We start from the raw sequence: 21,230 nt of genomic DNA on the forward strand, positions 1-21,230 counted from the left end.
GCCAAAAAAGCCAATCTGATTTAAGTAATGAACAGAGGATCTGAATAGACATTTTTCTAAACAAGACATACAGATGGCCAACAGGTACATGAAAAGGTACTCCACATCAATAATTAATCATCAGGGAAATGCAAATCAAAACCACAATAAGATATCACCTCACATCTATTCGAATGGCTATTATCAAAAAGACAAGAAATAACAAGTGTTAGCAAGGATGTGGAGAAAAGGGAACCCTGTGCACAGCTGATGGAAATGTTAATTGGCATACCCACTATGGAAAAAAGTACGGAGATTCCTTAAAATATTAAAAATAGAACTACCATAATATCCAGCAACTCCACTTCTGGGTATTTATCCAAAGAAAACGAAAACACTAACTCCAAAAGATATATACATCCCCATGTTCACTCAGCATTATTTACAATAGCTGAATAGGGAAATAACCTAAATGTCCATCAACAAAGAAAATGTGGTATATATGTGTATACACACACACACACACACACACACACACACACACATATATACAATGGGATATTTTTTGGCCATAAAAAACTATGAAATCTTGCCATTTGAGACAACATGGATGGATCTTGAGGGCATTATGCTAAGTGAGATAATCAGATAGAGAAAGACAAATACCATGTGATCTCACTTATAAGTGGAATCTAAAAACAACAACAACAACAAAACAGGCTCATAGATACAGAGAACAGATTGGTGTTTGCCAGAGGAGGGGGAGGGGGGTGTGGGCAAAATGGGTGAAAGCAGTCTTAAGGTACAAACTTCTGTTTTTAAAATAAGTATGTCACAGGGATGTAATGTACAATATGGCAACTACATTTAATAATACTGTATTATATATTTTAAAGTTGCTAAGAGAATAAATCATCAAAGTTCTCAAAACAGAAAAAAATTCTCTAACTATGTATGATAACATATGTTAACTAGGTTGATTGTGGTGATCACTTCATAATATATACAAACATCAAATCATTATGTTATACACCTGTAACTGATATAATGTTGTATGTCAATTATACCTCAATTTTAAAAAGATATTAGAAAAAAGGAATGGACTGCTGACACACCCATGCTACTAAATGGATAAACCACAAAAAGATTATGCTAAATGAAAGAAGTGAGATAGAAAAGACTTCATGTTGTATTAATCTGTTTATATAAAATGTCTAAAAAAGGCAAATCTATAAATTCAGAAAATAGATTAGTGGTTCGCAGAAGCTGGGGCTAGGAGCAGGAACTGATGGCAAGTGGGCATGTGGATTCTTTTTTGGGGTGATGGAAAATGTTCTCAGATGGATTATGGTTATGGTTACACAATTCTATAATTTATTAAAAATCCCTGAATCGCACACTTAAAACGGGTGAGCTTTATGATACATAAGTTATACAACAATAAAGTGGTTTTAAAAATCAGCCCAAAACACAATTCTTTAACTTCTTTTTATTGATAACTTCTCCATAGTTTTTCAGGTCCTTTGCGATCTCTGTGGTCACCTTCTTACTCTATTTATAACAAAATATGAGGCATCAGTTGTTTACACTGATTGTACACTACATATCAATAGTAAAATGGTCATCCCTCTCAAAAATGATATGTTCTAGAAAGCCTGATTGTGATTATAGATATTTTTTTAAAGGTACTAAATTTTAAATGTTACTTCTGTGTATTTAAGATTATTTCTCAAAATGACTAAGGTTATGTATACAAAATGTGAAAACAAATGGTTCAAACATGAAAATTTTGATCAACCAACCATAGTTGCCTCAATAACCTCTAGTAACTCCTTTGACTGATTTTCAGGCTGGACTGACTTTTTTTTTTTCCTTCACTAAATTGACCAAATTGACTGTGGAAATTGGTATCATGTTGAGACAAACCCATGTTGCCACCAATAACAGCCTCAAGCAGGAAACTGTATCTTTACACATGCTGTATCAATTAGCCATTAAACAACCCACATGAACAGCATCAAGCTGAAGCTTGCTCATAAAGGCCCACAGAGCAGGGGCTTTCTGCAGCTCTTCACAAAAGGCTCCTCCGCCTACTACCCAGCACCCACCCCCAACACAATCAGGGGTCAGAGTGGGAGGCGATCCCTGGTCAGGAAATGGCTGGGGACCAAGGGGCCTGCTCAGAACACATAAATAAAACCTCTTTCACAGAACTACAGCTGGAGTTATCCAACGTGCTTTACACAGGGCTCTACACATCAATTTCCTTTAAGTTTAGTCACAAAGAAAATCGTGACTTTCTACGCACAATTCTATGCTTTCTCTTTTCAGAAAAGGAAATTCTTGAGAACTGAGCATTCCCTTTTTGCTGTGATCTATTCATATCAGGTGCTGGTGATATCTCCCACTTCTGCTCCCTTCTGGTCTCCATTTTGTCTTTTTTTTTTTTTTTAATTTTTACTGGAGTATAGTTGCTTTACAATGCTGTGTTAGCTTCTACTGCACAGCAAAATGAATCAGCCACACATATACATATATCCCCTCCCTTTTGGATTTCCCTCGCATTTAAGTCACCACAGTGCATTAAGTAGAGCTCCCCGTGCTATACAGTATGTTCCCATCAGTTGTCTATTTTATACATAGTATCAGTAGTGTATATGTGTCAATCCCAATCTCCCAGTTCCTCCCACCCCCCCCCTTCCCCCTTGGTAGCATATTTAAAATATTTAATTTGCTCTGTGCTTTCATGTGTAAGCCTCACTGAATGCTTTTAGAAATAAGCACAGTGCAGTCCTTAAGGAAACACGAGTTCAGTTTTAAAATACGGTATGTGGCTCTCCTGTGGGATGATAATGGAAGCAGAAATAAACTTCTCTTCAACTTTTTCCCCTCTATAAAGCAATTACACTATTTTGCTTGAATGCCAGGAAGCCAGTCTCAGTTTACCAGGAGCCAGAAGACACATTAGCAGGTCTTCATACCTAGTAAGCTCTCCTAGCACTATGCCAGGGCGCTTTTTTCATTATGTTTAATTGTCTTATGAAAAGACAACAACTAATATATTTATCTAGTTATTTCTTGGGGACTGCTTTCTACTGAATGAGAACAGCAGGTACAATTAAACATAGACTATGCTGACATTTCTACATTACAAATTCATCTGTGCACAACAGGAACACACTTAAGAGCAAACCACAATGCAATATAAAAGTTATTCTAATCATTCCATCACACAACAAAGGGTAGGTCATCCAAATATTCTTGCAAAAGCCTTAAATAAAATTAAGCAGCATAATTAGCCATCCTAAATGGCAGTTATTATCTAGAGTCTCATGATTCAGTTCTGAATGGAAGCAACAAACATGGTTTTCCCTCTTCATGTATGACAAATGCAGAAGACATGCAGCATTTACAAGGTTAATACCAGGGGCAAAAAAGGCCCAGGCTTCTCAATTCTGCCTTCCTTTTAGTAAGTAAAAGAGGTTTCCTTCTAATGTGGTGGATTTTAGATTCCTACCCAGCAACATCCTCTGTTTGATGTATGGGAAATACCGGGTGTGGAGGAACAGGTTCCTGGGGGTCGGAAGGGACCTATACTCTGCCCCAGTTCTGAACAACTTAATTCCCACAAGTCTAAGATACCACCAATTACAAGTTTTTCAGTGAAAAAGGAAAGAAAGCAATGGAATACAACACTGAACTCATAAATAAATTATAAGATACATTTTGATCGTAGAGTTGACTTGGAGTAGCATGTCCAGAAGACCAACTCTGGTAAATTGTTCTAAAGAAATAACAAAAATTAGAGATAACACTTCTTTGGCACTTGCTATATGCCAAACACTGGACTAAATGCATTATCCTCATACATATTATATCTCATTTAATTCTCATTATAACCCTTGAGATAGGTACTATTATTAACCCCATTTTATAGATGAGTAAATTGAGGCTGAAGTTAATGAAATTACTTGCTCAAGGTCACACAACTATAGACTACAATCCTAACTCTTAAGCCTTAACAAACTGTATTATGTTTATGAGATAAATCTCATCTCAATTTATGGGCTCGATTACTATCCCAGTTTTGACCTTGAATAGCTGGGCTGATCTTCATACATTTTATTTTAGATTTTTCCACTTCTCACATAAAGTAGATATAGGAGGGAAGTTTGGGGAAGGTTCTAACTATTCTTTCACTTAACCTCTTGCTGCTTGTCTTGAGAAGCAGTTATGTGAACTATAACAATACCTATTATGTGCCAGACAAAGTGCTACAATCTCAAAGAGGTTAAGGAACTGATCCAAGGTCACATAGCTGAGTTGTATTAAGAAGAAGCAGAAGCAGAACTTAAATCTGGATCTGACCCTAAATATAGATCTATTCCATTAGGCTACCCACCAGTTATCACCTTCCTTATGACTAAGTTATTTATCCTTTTTAAAAAGCTTTAGTTTCCTCATCTGAAACACAGAAAGGCACTCAATGAATGATAATATTAATAACAATAATAACTGCACCCAATCCAGAAGGAACTTAATCCTCCAACAGCAAAAGAATGGATTTAATTTCCATGGTGCTGACCACCTTAAACCATGCCTTTGGAGAAAGGGACAGACATGGAGGGGTCTTCTAACTGCTAAACATTCTTGGCAGGATATTCTCTCTGAGGATAAATATCTTACTTTAATACTAAAGAGGAACAAAGGTCATCCAATTAAGCCACACTACAAAAAATTCCAGGAGAAAAATATTATTCCCAGAAAACTGTGATTCAATTTATTCATCTAACAAATATGGACTGGCACACAATCAGTGTCATAAATTAACTGTGGCCTCCAACCTCTACCAACAGAAATGACCCAGCATACAGCTGTTCTGCCTCGCCCTCTGATAAGATCCTAAAACTTCATAGTTTGCATAAGAGACAAAGCTGTGCTCAGGGCTTGCTGAATCAAACATTCATCAGACCACCGAGTGCATTGTGCTGGGTGGTTAGACAGGGGCTCATCATAAAGGTGAGGGGCATATATTCGGGTGCCATAAAGAACTGTGAGTCAGGGCTTCCCTGGTGGCGCAGTGGTTGAGAATCTGCCTGCCAATGCAGGGGACACGGGTTCGAGCCCTGGTCTGGGAAGATCCCACATGCCGCGGAGCAGCTAGGCCCGTGAGCCACAACTACTGAGCCTGCGCGTCTGGAGCTTGTGCTCCGCAACAAGAGAGGCCACGATAGTGAGAGGCCCGCGCGCCGCGATGAAGAGTGGCCCCCACTTGCCGCAACTAGAGAAAGCCCTTGCACAGTAACGAAGACCCAACACAGCCAAAAATAATAAATAAATAAATATTAAAAAAAAAAAAAAAAAAGAACTGTGAGTCAAACCCACAAAGATCACATAATCTACTTTAAATCCCAATCCCCAGCAAGGCAGAAGGATCTTAGGGGAGGTAACAGGAGGACTAAATACCCTCTCAGACTATTTGTATTCCTTCCACTATGGCACATGACTTCTTCTCTTCTCTTCCCTAAGGCTTCCACTGATACTCATTTTTAGAAAGGGAGGGGGAGGTGGCTTGCACGGTAATTCCCCTGGGTTCCTCACCCTTTTAGAGATGTCCTAAAAGGGATGACTCTGCCTATGATAAATCTTACCACAGACACATGGATAAAAGAAAAACTAAGTCCAGGACAACCCTCTCTGATGAAGTAGATCACCCAAATGCAGACAATCATAGAACAATCACATATTCTTTATTATTAAGCTCTTTATTTTGAGATAATTGTAGACTCACATGCAGTTGTAAAAAATAATAGACATCCTGTATACCCTCTACCCATTTCCTCCCAACAGTGACATCCTGAAAAACTGTGGTACAATATCACAAACAGGGCACTGACACTGATACAGTCAAGAGAGAGAATGTGTCCATCACCATATCCTTTTATAGCCACACCACTTCCCGCCTACCCCGGCATCCTCTCATTAGCCTCTGGAAACCACTAATTTACTCTCCATTTCTGTAATTTTGTCATTTCAAGAATCTTATAAAAATGGAATCACACAGTATGTAACCTTTTGTGACTGGCTTTTTTTACTTGGCATAATTCTCTGGAGATTCATCCAGGTTATATATATCAATAGTTCATTCCTTTTTATTGCTGAGTAGTAGTATATGGTATGAATGTAGCACAGCTTGTTTAACCATTCACTCATTAAAGGACACTGGGGTTGTTTCCAGTTTTTGGTTATTATGAGCAAAGCTACTATAAACATTTGTGTACTCCTTTTTGTGTAAACGTAAGTCTTCATTTCTCTGGGATAAATGCCCAGGAGTACAATTGCTGGGTCATGTGGTAGTTGCATGTTTAGATTTTCAAGAAATACCAAATTGTTTTCCAGGGGGCCTGTATCATTTTACATTCCTATCAGCAATGTATTAGTGATCTAATTTCTCTGCATCCTTGCCGGCATTTGGTGTTATCACTATTTTTAAAATTTTAGCCATTCTGGTAGGTATGTAGTAATATCTCGCTGTGGTTTTAATTTGCATTGCCTTAACGGCTAATGATGCTGAAATCCTTTCCTGTGCTTATTTGTCATTTGTATATCCTCTTCAGTGGACTGTCTCTTCATGTCTTTTGCTCATTTTTTATTGGGATTGTTTGGGGTTTTTTGCTGTTGAATTTGATAGTTTTTCATATACTCTAGACATGCATTCCTTAAAAGAACACTTTTAAGTAATGCTATACAGGGTTTCTTGTCTTGAAAATCATTACCACAAATACAGAAATCCCTAGTGATTACCCGAGGGAAAGAGAATGAATGACTAACGTGGGGAAGGAGGCTTAATTTTTAGAGATGTTCATTTGTGTGGAGAGTCAGAGCTGCAGAAAAACCAACAATCCAGAGTCATTAAATTAGTTTGTTTACCTCAGTTAATGGGCTAAGTCTTTTTTTTTCCGCCAAAAACCCAAGTGTTCATAAGTTACAATCTACTACATCACTGGCATGTGATTAATATTTACATTTAAAGGACAATACTTAAACAATTTAAAAACAGGAGCCAAATGGACACATATACACTACCAAATGTAAATAGATAGCTCGTGGGAAGCAGCTGCATAGCACAGGGAGATCAGCTCGGTGCTTTGTGACCACCTAGAGGGGTGGGATAGGGAGGGTGGAAGGGAGACGCAAGAAGGAGGAGATATGGGGATGTATGTATATGTATAGCTGATTCACTTAGTTATACAGCAGAAACTAACACACCATTGTAAAGCAATTATACTCCAATAAAGATGTTAAAATAAATAAATATATAAATAAAAATAAAAACAGGAGCCAAGATGTAACTGTGCTCCCACCATCAGCACTTGCTAAATGCCTCCCTCCAGACACATCTGGCTAAGCAGTCACAAAGCCTAGGGAAGGAGCCCACACACCCCAGTCCTCTCATCATCATGTATTACAACATAAAACCAACTGGGGATGATTCCTTTTAAAATGTCTTGGGTTGCTCAAACACTAACCAGTTCTTTTAAAACCTGTGTCTGATCCTCCAGATAGCAAAAATAAAACTCACCTATGAGTAAGCACCAACTGTAAATATCTCTGCAAAAGAGGTTATGAAAGTTTGGCCATACTACATTTCTTCATACATTACCTAAAATTAATCAGGTTAGTTTTCCATTGATACTAATGTTTTCCAACAATCTGTTCCCTAAAGAATCACTAACCAGCAAATGATCATTCCCTAAGTTTCTTTCCACCACAATTCCCAACTTTTACATACACCAAGGTACTCTTTTAACACTACCACCTTGACATCAAAGTTCCTTTCCTAAGGAATTCAAAGGTTTTACTTCTACCATCTCATTCCTCTTTTCTCATTTAATAATTATAATAAAATAATTTGGAATATAATATATTCTTTTTTTTAACATCTTTATTAGAGTATAATTGCTTTACAATGGTGTGTCAGTTTCTGCTTTATAACAAAGTGAATCAGTTATACATATACATATGTCCCCATAATATAAATATTCTTATAACATTTTTTTTTTTTTTTTTTTTTTTAACCCTTGGAATTTTCTTTTTTTTTTTTTTTTTTTTTTTACTTGATTTTATTTATTTATTTATTTATTTATTTATTTATTTATTTATTTTTGGCTGTGTTGGGTCTTCGGTTCGTGCGAGGGCTTTCTCCAGTTGCGGCAAGCGGGGGCCACTCTTCATCGCGGTGCGGGGACCGCTCTTCATCGCGGTGCGCGGGCCTTTCTCCATCGCGGCCCCTCCCGTTGCGGGGCACAGGCTCCAGACGCGCAGGCTCAGCAATTGTGGCTCACGGGCCCAGCTGCTCCGTGGCATGTGGGATCTTCCCAGACCAGGGCTCGAACCCGTGTCCCCTGCATTAGCAGGCAGATTCTCAACCACTGCGCCACCAGGGAAGCCCTCTTATAACATTTTTTAAGTCTTAAAATTTATGCTGATCTCATTTAAAAGGTATTAGCAAATGTATGTAACATTCACCTGTCTACACTCTTCTGGATTATTAGCCTCCAATTTTCTTCCAAATTCCTTCTTTAAAAAGGATGCCCTTGAGGACAGTCTCACAGACCTCTGGGACAACATTAAACGCACCAACATTCGAATTATAGGGGTCCCAGAAGAAGAAAAGAAAAAGAAAGGGACTGACAAAATATTTGAAGAGATTATAGTTGAAAACTCCCCTAATATGGGAAAGGAAATAGTTAATCAAGTCCTGGAAGCACAGAGAGTCCCATACAGGATAAATCCAAGGAGAAACATGCCAAGACACATATTAATCAAACTATCAAAAATTAAATACAAAGAACAAATATTAAAAGCAGCAAGGGAAAGACAACAAATAACATACAAGGGAATCCCCATAAGGTTAACAGCTGATCTTTCAGCAGAAACTCTGCAAGCTAGAAGGGAGTGGCAGGACATACTTAAAGTGATGAAGGGGAAAAACCTACAACCAAGATTACTCTACCCAGCAAGGATCTCATTCAGATTTGACGGAGAAATTAAAACCTTTACAGACAAGCAAAAGCTAAGAGAATTCAGCACCACCAAACCAGCTTTACAACAAATGCTAAATAAACTTCTCTAGGCAGGAAAAACAAGAGAAGGAAAAGACCTACAATAACAAACCCAAAACAATTAAGAAAATGGTAATAGGAACATACATATTGATAATTACCTTAAATGTAAATGGATTAAATGCTCCAACCAAAAGACATAGACTGGCTGAATGGATACAAAAACAAGACCCATATATATGCTCTCTACAAGAGACCCACTTCAGACCTAGGGACACATACAGACTGAAAGTGAGGGGATGGAAAAAGATATTCCATGCAAATGGAAATCAAAAGAAAGCTGGAGTAGCAATTCTCGTATCAGATAAAATAGACTTTAAAACAAAGACTATTACAAGAGACAAAGAAGGACACTACATAATGATCAAGGGATTGATCCAAGAAACAGATATAACAATTGTAAATATTTATGCACCCAACACAGGAGCACCTCAATACATAAGGCAAATACTAACAGCCATAAAAGGGGAAATCGACAGGAACACAATCATAGCAGTGGACTTTAACACCCCACTTTCACCAACGGACAGATCATCCAAAATGAAAATAAATAAGGAAACACAAGCTTTAAATGATACATTAAACAAGATGGACTTAATTATTATTTATAGGACATTCCATCCAAAAACAACAGAATACACTTTCTTCTCAAGGGCTCATGGAACATTCTCCAGGATAGATCATATCTTCGGTCACAAACCAAGTCTTGGTAAATTTAAGAAAATTGAAATCGTATCAAGTGTCGTTTCCAAGCACAACACTATGAGACTACATATCAATTACAGGAAAAAAATCTGTAAAAAATACAAACACATGGAGGCTAAACAATACACTACTTAGTAACCAAGAGATCACTGAAGAAATCAAAGAAGAAATCAAAAAATACCTAGAAACAAATGACAATGAAAACACAATGACCCAAAACCTATGGGATGCAGCAAAAGCAGTTCTAAGAGGGAAGTTTACAGCAATACAATCCTACCTCAAGAAACAAGAAACATCTCAAATAAACAACCTAACCTTATACCTAAAGCAATTAGAGAAAGAAGAACAAAAAAACCCAAAGTTAGCAGAAGGAAAGAAATCATAAAGATCAGAGCAGAAATAAATGAAAAAGAAATGAAGGAAACAATAGCAAAGATCAATAAAATTAAAAGCTGGTTCTTTGAGAAGATAAACAAAATTGATAAACCGTTAGCCAGACTCATCAAGAAAAAAAGGGAGAAGACTCAAATCAAGAGAAATAGAAAAAAAAGAAGTAACAACTTACACTAGAAATACAAAGGATCATGAGAGATTACTACAAGCAACTGTATGCCAATAAAATGGACAACCTGGAAGAAATGGACAAATTCTTAGAAAAGCACAACCTTCCGAGACTGAACCAGGAAGAAACAGAAAATATGAACAGACCAATCACAAGCACTGAAACTGAAACTGTGTGAAAATCTTCCAACAAACAAAAGCCCAGGACCAGATGGCTTCACAGGCAAATTCTATCAAACATTTAGAGACGAGCTAACACCGATCCTTCTCAAACTCTTCCAAAATATAGCAGAAGGAGGAACACTCCCAAACTCATTCTACGAGGCCACCATCACCCTGATACCAAAACCAGACAAAGATGTCACAAACAAAGAAAACTACAGGCCAATATCACTGATGAGCACAGATGCAAAAATCCTCAACAGAATACTAGCAAACAGAATCCAACAGCACATTAAAAGGATCATACACCATGATCAAGTGGGGTTTATCCCAGGAATGCAAGGATTCTTCAATATACACAAATCAATCAATGTGATATACCATATTAACAAATTGAAGGAGAAAAACCATATGATCATCTCAATAGATGCAGAAAAAGCTTTTGACAAAATTCAACACCCATTTATGATAAAAACCCTCCAGAAGGTAGCCATAGAGGGAACTTACCTCAACGTAATAAAGGCCATATAGGACAAACCCACAGCCAACATCATCCTCAATGGTGAAAAACTGAAACCATTTCCACTAAGATCAGGAAGAAGACAAGGTTGCCCACTCTCACCACTATTATTCAACACAGTTTTGGAAGTTTTAGCTACAGCAATCAGAGAAGAAAAAGAAATAAAAGGAATCCAAATCAGAAAAGAAGTAAAGCTGTCACTGTTTGCAGATGACATGATACTATACATAGAGAATCCTAAAGATGCTACCAGAAAACTACTAGAGCTAATCAATGAATCTGGTAAAGTAGCAGGATACAAAATTAATGCACAGAAATCTCTTGCATTCTATACACTAATGATAAAAAATCTGAAAGAGAAATTAAGAAAACACTCCCATTTACCACTGCAACAAAAAGAATAAAATATCTAGGAATAAACCTACCTAAGGAGACAAAAGACCTGTATGCAGAAAATTATAAGACACTGATGAAAGAAATTAAAGATGATACAAATAGATGGAGAGATATACCATGTTCTTGGATTGGACGAATCAACATTGTGAAAATGACTCTACTACCCAAAGCAATCTACAGATTCAGTGCAATCCCTATCAAACGACCAATGGCATTTTTCACAGAACTAGAACAAAAAATTTCACAATTTGTATGGAAACACAAAAGACCCTGAATAGCCAAAGCAATCTTGAGAAAGAAAAACGGAGCTGGAGGAATCAGGCTCCCGGACTTCAGACAATACTACAAAGCTACAGTAATCAAGACAGTATGGTACTGGCACAAAAACAGAAATATAGATGAATAGAACAGTATAGAAAGCCCAGAGATAAACCCACGTACATATGGTCACCTTATCTTTGATAAAGGAGGCAAGAATATACAATGGAGAAAAGCAGCCTCTTCAATAAGTGGTGCTGGGAAAACTGGACAGCTACACGTAAAAGAATGAAATTAGAACACTCCTTAACACCATACACAAAAATAAACTCAAAATGGATTAAACACCTAAATGTAAGGGCAGATACTATCAAACTCTTAGAGGAAAACATAGGCAGAACACTCTATGACATAAATCACAGCAAGATGCTTTTTGACCCACCTCCTAGAGAAATGGAAATAAAAACAAAAATAAACAAATGGGACATAATGAAACTTCAAAGCTTTTGCACAGCAAAGGAAACCATAAACAAGACAAAAAGACAACCCTCAGAATGGGAGAACATATTTGCAAATGAAGCAACTGAGAAAGGATTAATCTCCAAGATTTACAAGCAGCTCATGCAGCTCATTATCAAAGAAACAAAAAATCCAATCCAAGAATGGGCAGAAGACCTAAATAGACATTTCTCCAAAGAAGATATACAGATTGCCAACAAACACATGAAAGAATGCTCAACATCATTAATCATTAGAGAAATGCAAATCAAAACTACAATGAGATATCATCTCACACCAGTCAGAATGGCCATCATCCAAAAATCTACAAACAATAAATGCTGGAGAGGGTGTGGAGAAAAGGGAACCCTCCTGCACTGTTGGTGGGAATGTAAATTGATACAGCCACTATGGAGAACAGTATGGAGGTTCCTTAATAAACTAAAAATAGAACTACCATACAACCCTTGCAATCCCACTACTGGGCATATACCCTGAGAAAACCATAATTCAAAGAGAGTCATGTACCACAGTGTTCACTGCAGCTCTATTTACAATAGCCAGGATATGGAAGCCACCTAAGTGTCCATCATCGGATGAATGGATAAAGAAGATGTGGCACATATATACAATGGAATATTACTCAGCCATAAAAAGAAATGAAATTGAGTTATTTATAGTGATGTGGATGGACCTAGAGTCTGTCATACAGAGTGAAGTAAGTCAGAAAGAGAAAAACAAATACCGTATGCTAACATATATATATGGAATCTTAAAAAAAAAAAAAATAAGGTCATGAAGAACCTAGTGGCAAGACAGGAATAAAGATGCAGACCTACTAGAGAATGGACTTGAGGATACGGGGAGGGGGAAGGGTAAGCTGGGACAAAGTGAGAGAGTGGCATGGACATATACACACTACCAAATGTAAAACAGATAGCTAGCGGGAAGCAGCCGCATAGCATAGGGGGATCAGCTCGGTGCTTTGTGACTACCTAGAGGGGTGGGATAGGGAGGGTGGGAGGGAGGGAGATGCAAGGGGGAAGAGATATGGGGATATATGTATATGTATAACTCATTCACTTTGTTATAAAGCAGAAAGTAACACACCATTGTAAAGCAATTATACTCCAATAAAGATGTTAAAAAAAAAAAAAAGGATGCCCTTGCAGGTGAACTTCCTGTACATTTTGGGGGCAACTACCTGTGGATCTAAAATCATTTCAAAATAAAAAGATTTTTAAAAAAAGAATACCTTTGCTTTCTATCTAAGTTGTAACTTTGCATGTCCTTTTTATAACTCTTTGTTAATGATAATATTTTATTTTCAGTATACTTTATAGTTTAAAAACCCTTCCCCTTAAAGATGTCTTTTGTATTGATTATATCAGCTTGGTTTAGAAAGCAACATTACTCTTAGCTAAGCCACATTGCTTTGATTCTCAATTATTAATATTTGCTTGCATTTTAGCCTCTTTAGTTCTAAAATATTTCATATTTCCCAGAGTTCCCCATTTTGAAGGAACACAAAATAGTTTATACATGTTAAGCACTTAGAACAGGGTCTGGTACAGAGTAAGTGCCTAATTAATATTCATTATTATTACTATTACTACTATTTTCATAGCAAAATCTACTCGCAGGGATTCTCATTCATTTTCTTTCTTCTCCGATGTACCTGACTTACTTTGTACCTTGGTAATATGTCATACTTCTTTCAGTCACAAATCAAAGAATCCAGAATCCTGGTGCTTGAAGGAACTTGAGTGACCATCTAGCCATCCCTTCATTTTATATATGGGGAAACTGAGGCCCAGAGAGTAAGAGTCACCTGCCTTTCCAGGGTCACACAACGAGGCAGTCAGTCAGTGGGAGTGGGTTGGGATTTTAAATAAAACTTTATTCCTACTTAGAAACTGAGCTTTTTAAAAATTGTCCCAAGTTAGACCAAGTCAGAGCGGCACATCTACAGTTCTTAAATAATACCTGAGGAAAAAACAGGTTAACTAAGGAAAGAAAAATCTGTGCAATTTCCAGATGCTCCAAATTGCTGGCCAAGGATAACAGCAACTTTTAAGTTTCTCTCTTTCTCTCCCTTCCTCCTCCCATCCCTCCCTCTCTTTCTCCCTCTCTCTGACATTGCAGATATCCTTAAATGATGAAGGATTCTTTTTTTTTTTTTTTTTTTCAAGCTAGTGAGTTGCTAGACCAAACCTAGGTAGGATTTTTCAGGAGCCACGAGATATGATAATGACAAAATCACCCAGACCCCTTGAAAGAATGGTCTGTCTGTTTGGGCAGGGGAAACGTCTTTCTAAAGTAGAGCTTCCATGGGACTTCCCTAGTGTTCCAGTGGTAAAGAATTCACCTTCCAATGGAGGGGACATGGGTTTGATCCCTGGTTGGGGAACTAAGATCCCACATGCCGCAGGGCAACTAAGCCTGCACGCCACAACTAGAGAGAAGCCGGCATGCTGCAACGAAGAGTGTGCACTGCAAAGATCCCGCATGTCACAATGAAGACCCAACGCAGCCAAAAAAAGAAAAAAAATAACAATAATAATAAAGTAGAGCTTCCACTGCACTGCTAAGAATTAAAAGAATGCCTCCTTTTTCTTCCTTCTTCTTTTTTTTTAAAGTCTGATTTACTGAGGTATAATTTACAGTAAAATTCATCCTATCTAGGTGTGTAAGTCTGTGTTCTAACAAATGTGTACAGTCTGATAACCACCACCAAATTCAAGATATAGAATTTGCAACATCTCCCAAAATTCCCTCACAGCTTTACAGTCAACCCTTCCTCTACCCTTGGGCAACCACTGATGTATTTTCCATCCTTATTGCTTTGCCTTTTCCAGAATGTCATATACGTAGAGTGACACAATAGGTAGCCCTTTGAGTCTGGCTTCTTTCACTTAGCATAAGGAACTTACGGTGCATCTGTGTCACTGCATGAATCAGTAGTTTGTTCCCTATTATTGCTAAGTAGTATTGTATGTTTGGATGTACCACAGTTTGTTTATTCATTCACCAGTTGAAAGAAAATGGAGTTGTTTCCAGTTTGGGGCTATTATGAATAAAGCCGCGTGGAGTGCGATTGCCAAATCATTTTGCGGGACAGTACCAAACTGCTTTCCAAAGTGGCTGGACCATTTCATATTCCCACCAGCAATGTATGAGAGTTCAGTTGCTCTGTATTCTTTGTCAGCACTTGATATTATCAGGTTTTTCTTTAATTTTAGTGAAGGTCTCTCTTTTAGCAGAAAAAAAAAAATGTAGCAGGAAACATTTTTTATCACACTGAACTGCTGCTGAAAGTTGAAGCAAACTTGACTCCTCTCTTCCTCTAAAAATCCACAAGCAATCCATCAGGAAATTCTAACTCTACGTTTAAAATACATTCAGAATCTGACCACTTCTCCCCATCTTCATGCCTGTCTCCCTGACCTGAGCTTCTATATAACTCACCTGGTTACTGTAACACTGCCTAACAGCTGATAATACCCTCACCCCTATCCTCAGCGTGACACACTGGCCTCCTTGCTGTTCCATGAACACGCCATGCACATCCCACCAGCATCGTCTGCTCTGCTCCCCCACATACCTTCCTGTCTAGCAACTCTCTTCCTTCAAGCCTTTGCTTCAATCTCATCTTCTCTATGAGGCCTACCTGATGAGCACTGCAACCTGCCCTTTGCCTCCCCTAAGCTTGATCTACTTTTTCTTTTCTCCCTATTAATAACTACCCTCTAACACACTCCGTATTTTTTTTTTATTATGTTCATTACTTACGGACATTACTTTCCCAACCCTGCCCCACCCCAGCTAGAGTATAAGTTCCATGAGTGTCAGAATCTTTTGTTTTATACAAATCGATGTATCCCAACTACATAGACAACTGCCTGGAACATAGTAGGGATAAAAATAAATAGTTGCTCCATGAACAAACTAAAAACACTGGCTTTGGCACCAACTGGAAAATATGTATGAGGCCAGATTTATAAAAAGTAGAGCCAGGGGTAGAACATGAAATTTCTAACATGCCTATTGAAACCACAAGACTTACTTTCTCCAATTGCAAATCTATTTGGGCAGCATTTGCCTTCAGAATAATACAAAAAAAATTTTTAAATACATATATATATAATATAAAATATAAAAAAGCTCTCCTGTTAGAGAAAATTGATGAAACCAACCAGGTTCATATATACAAAAATATCCTGGGACACCAACTATCTAGGTTTTTTTCTTTCTATAAACTTCTCCATCTGTGTTAAGACTGCCCCAGCCTGACTGCCAATTTTATTTTCTTAATCTAAGTTCTATTCTCATTACCCTTCCATTTCTATTTATTGTCCTCAGGGAAAGAGAGAGCAGTTAATGCCAGGGCATTCTCACATCTTCCAAAGAAATGGCATAGGTGTTAATCTTGTATTTATGTTTGATGTGGGTAATGATGGCTGTGACTGGAGCTGTAGGTTTATTAATATGCAGGGCTCTCACCTCATTAGTGGCGATGTATGTTTTGAAGTTAAGCTGCAATGTTTGCTGTAATGTCAGATCTGGCCTAACAGACTTTCTCACTGTTCATTTTCTTTGTTTTTACTCAGTCAGTACATGCTATGCTCACAGGGCTCACACGAATGCTTTTTAATAAAGACAATTTTTCCACAGTAGTTTATCTTGGTGGAAGTTTCAAACAGTTTTAATAATTATTTCCTCATGTGATACCACATGTTTATCCTGAAGAAAAGATTTTCATAATTTTTCACCTAGTATTACAAAGTATAATAAACTCTCTCCCTGGCTTGATTTGGGAGTGAGGTATGCTTATTAACAGGATAAAGTGGTTAATTCTAATAACAGTTATTATATAATTAAAACATACCTGCATTACTAATATTTGATAGTTTATAAAGCACTTTCACATATATCATCTCAACCAGATCTTAAAAAGAACAAAATAAACAAAAGTAAAACCTGGTTGAATATAACATTTGATGATCCACTATGAATGGCAACTGATATACCTCAATTCCTAAAAAAATTTACAGTTTACATAATACACAAATAAACTAACCTGTACCAGACTAACAAGCTTCATGGGATGGATGGGTGGTCTGTCGCTGCTTGTTGCTCAGATTTCACTCTGCTCTACAGTCCTCATGGGGTTTGCACTATAGGAAAGACTCGATTTTCAACAGCTTGTCTGGAAGTCATTAACTATATTTTATAAATTCCACTATATATATATATATATATACACACACATACATACACACATATATATATACACACACCTATATATACACACATATACGTACATATATATACACATACACACACACGCACACACACACACACGCGTATATTTACAGCTACAAATCCAGGACCACTGTACTTTAAGGAAGCCATTTAAATGTGAGAAACAGTTTACCCTCTTTTCTCGTTGGATAACTGAATATATATCCATTTCTTAATATTTTAAAATTTGTGTTCATAAGTACAAGACCCTGGTCTTTAGGGGCGGCATTTGGTAGGGAAGAAAATGACAGTCAGAGGAGAACACAGGTACTTAGACCGAGACAAAGGAGAAGGAGGCTCAGATCACTCATTAGTGCTTCTCTTTCACCATCTTTTCACTCTGTCTTCTCACAGCGCTTGTACCGGGCTCCCCCTCCCGCAGAAGGACCACCGTCTTTGATTTGACAACGTGACACATATTCAGCTAGAACTCCCATCATCATTCAAGAAAGCAAAAATGAGGATATGTGCTTTTAAGAAGGTACAGCAATAAGCTTACATAGCAAAAGTCTATAAACAAGTATATTACCTATTTAATTGCCTTAGCTGAACTTAAAAGCTCTGATCTTTAATTGAACTGATCTAAAAAGGTACAATTTTTTAATCAAGGATAAAATTAGATAGCTTTTTGGTAAACAAAAAGGCATCTTTAATCTTATTTTTATGAAATCCAAGTTATTAAATATAGACAAAACCTCTAAAATATTAAGTTAACAACTACTCAATCTAGAGTAAATTTCTCATGACAAAGCTTTACAAAATTCTTCAGGGACACCTGGCTTCTTCTACTCTTCAATAAAAACACGTACTTTTAAATCTGGAAGGTAAAAGTTTCCACAAATAACAAGGAAACTCAAAAGCTAAACATATATGTTTAATGAGGTATACTACCACAGTATACTATTTGTATAGCTGAGTACCCATAATTACTGGGGAATAACTGTTCATCTGCACTGTAATTCATTAGTCTTTCCATCTAGACAGATGCAGATGCACATTCACTTACTGGTATTTATTTAAAACTGAACATATACACACTATTACATACAAAATAGATAACCAACAAGGACCTACTGTATAGCATAGGGAACTATACTCAATATTTTGTAATAATCTATAAGGGAAAAGAATCTGTATACATGTATAACTGAATCACTTTGCTGTACCTAACAACATTGTAAACCTGAAACTAATACAACATTGTAAATCAATACTTTAATTAAATAAATAAATTTAAAAAACTGAAATCCCTTGAGAGGGTTAGCTGGCCCACTACCACTATCCCCACTCAGCCTCTCACAGATATCTTCATTCCATAACCAGTGGCATTTTATAGTGGTTACTCTCTGTGGGAACTGGACTGGCCAGCACAGACTAAAAAGAGAAGTACAGGCTTAGGATTCCTTTTTGAAACCTCTATGTCCAAAATCAGTCAAACCACTAAGGCCCTCATACATCACTGATCAAAGAACCCTTCTTAGCCCAAACTGCAACCACAGCTGGGGAGAAGGACCTACCTACCTCTGAGAGGCTCTGGTCAACCACACTTGCCCACAGTGATTATAGGGTGGTTGTACAAGACTCTGACGAACACTTTAGACTTTATTTTTAGATCCAGACATAAATCCATTTGAAACATGTCCATCAAGATGCCATTTTGAATGAAAAATTCAATTATTCCTCCAGATGAAGAGTAAAACTAAAACCAATGATTTTAAAGAAGAAAAACAAAGATGACTGCAGAATAACTGAATAGTATTTTCCTATCTACTATAGTTCTTAGTGCTACTAAGAGTCCTCACAGAAAGTTATGGCTAGTGAAAATTCCTTATAAATCAGAATCATGCTGTGTGCCCACAGTACAGGATGAGCCTAAGGATCTCTTTAATAATATTTGCAGGACTTCCCTGGTGGTCCAGTGGTTAAGAATCTGCCTGCTAATGCAGGGGACATGGGTTCGAGCCCTGGTCCAGGAAGATCCCACATGCTGTGGAGCAACTAAGCCCGTGCGCCACAACTACTGAGCCTGTGCTCTAGAGCCCACGAGCCACAACTACTGAGCCCAAGCACCACACCTACTGAAGTCCACCTGCCTAGAGCCCGTGCTCCGCAACAAGAGAAGCCACCACAGTGAGAAGCCAGCACACCGCAACTAGAGAAAGCCCATACACAGCAACGAAGACCCAACGCAGCCAAAAATAAAAAGACAAATAATAAAAATAAATTAATTTTAAAAAATAACATTTGCATTTCCATGGCAAGGTCCTTTTAATGAAGGCTTTGCTACTGAGCATTGATGACTTCCTTGAGCTCCTTTGTCAAATGGATAGCAGATGTCCATAAAAATCAATAAAATGACAAGAATTGACCACTGTGTTAATTCCTACTAAAATGGCTATAACCACTTTATGGGTTGGTGAGTGTGGGGAGGTGGGAGTACAGGGAAGCAATATAAGTCATATTATGTTAACAACCATTCTCTCTTAATCTTGGAGGAGAAAATGCTCCATTTTTTCTCACCCACCAGATGTATTCACATGCTTATTTATTCCCAGGAAGAATAATACACACTCAGCTCACTCTCCCTACATCTACATTGTGTACCAACTATATACTCTAGAAATAGAGTGGACTGGCTTTAAAGAAAAACTTGGTTTATGATTCCATTTAATCAGCATAAACACCTTCAAGAACTGAATTGAAAGTTTTGCTTGTCAAAATCTACATACCCTTTTCAAAAGAGGAAGGAAGATTTAAGCACAAATTTGGAATCACTAGGATATTAAAACCACCACAACAAAAAAAACCCCTTAGTGACAGATGTGATACTACAATTGAAGACATCAGTTGTTTTCTCTCTCTCATACCTTATACCTTAAAAAAAAAACACAAAACTTTCCTTTCATCACATCTAATGTGTATGTTGCTGCATTCTCCAAATGTGCATAAAGTTAGGCTGAGCAGACGTGTAAAATTAAACAGTAGTCAGTAACATTAGGCCAACTTCCAAATGAATTCAGACATTTTGGGAATATTAAAAAATGCAAAGGGAGGTTCCTTTTGCAACATTCAACAGGTATCTGATTATTCTTCTCATGTGTTCTGTTAATAGACTAGGAGACTAATTGCTGATGCACTTACCAATCCCTTATTTAAAGTTTCACTTTCAAGGTACGTAAAGCAATCTCTTAAGGAACAGTGCGTGAGGATATTTGAAATGTTAATAAAAGGAAGGGATGCAATTGTATAGAAAGTGAAGGTTTTGCCATTAACTAGAGTTAAGAAAAATAAAATCCTGTCATTTCCAAATACTATGAAACACCATTTTACATGTTTGGTAAACATTATTCACAAAAATACAATACCAAGTTTATAATCTAAATCAGAGTAGTTAAGGAAGAAAAAAATTTTTAAGTAACATTTATAAAGCAGCCATCTTACTGACTACCAAATATATCACCTGGCTTAAATATTAGATCATTTATTCACTTTAAAAATCAAGGTACAGGGAGAGCTCCCCACCCTACCCCAAATTAAGTCAGAGCTTGTAAGCTCAGTACATACCTCTATGTAAAATCTTTAAACTCCACAAATAAGTAAGGCCTTTAACGACCTAAATTGAGAAAGAGAAAACAGGACAATGATGGTTTTTATAAGGAACATTCCACATTTAAACACATAATCATATCAGACATAATTTCTTCCTTCCAAAGTCTGTTAAC

At 37.2% G+C, this 21,230-nt stretch overlaps 1 protein-coding gene across 3 annotated transcripts in view; it reads right to left on the reverse strand.

Moving 5' to 3' along the window:
- The window catches only part of MAP2K5 (mitogen-activated protein kinase kinase 5), a 261,514-nt gene that overhangs the window by 130,416 nt on the left and 109,868 nt on the right, over nucleotides 1-21,230 (reverse strand). For all 3 annotated transcript variants that reach the window (XM_007166074.2, XM_007166073.3, XM_057542056.1), the window contains one exon: nucleotides 21,073-21,121. In XM_007166074.2, coding sequence (XP_007166136.1) covers nucleotides 21,073-21,121 — 49 coding nt within the window. The remainder of the gene's footprint in view (nucleotides 1-21,072; nucleotides 21,122-21,230) is intronic.

The sequence above is a fragment of the Balaenoptera acutorostrata genome, chromosome 3 (assembly GCF_949987535.1).
Source record: "Balaenoptera acutorostrata chromosome 3, mBalAcu1.1, whole genome shotgun sequence".
NCBI lineage: Eukaryota > Metazoa > Chordata > Mammalia > Artiodactyla > Balaenopteridae > Balaenoptera > Balaenoptera acutorostrata.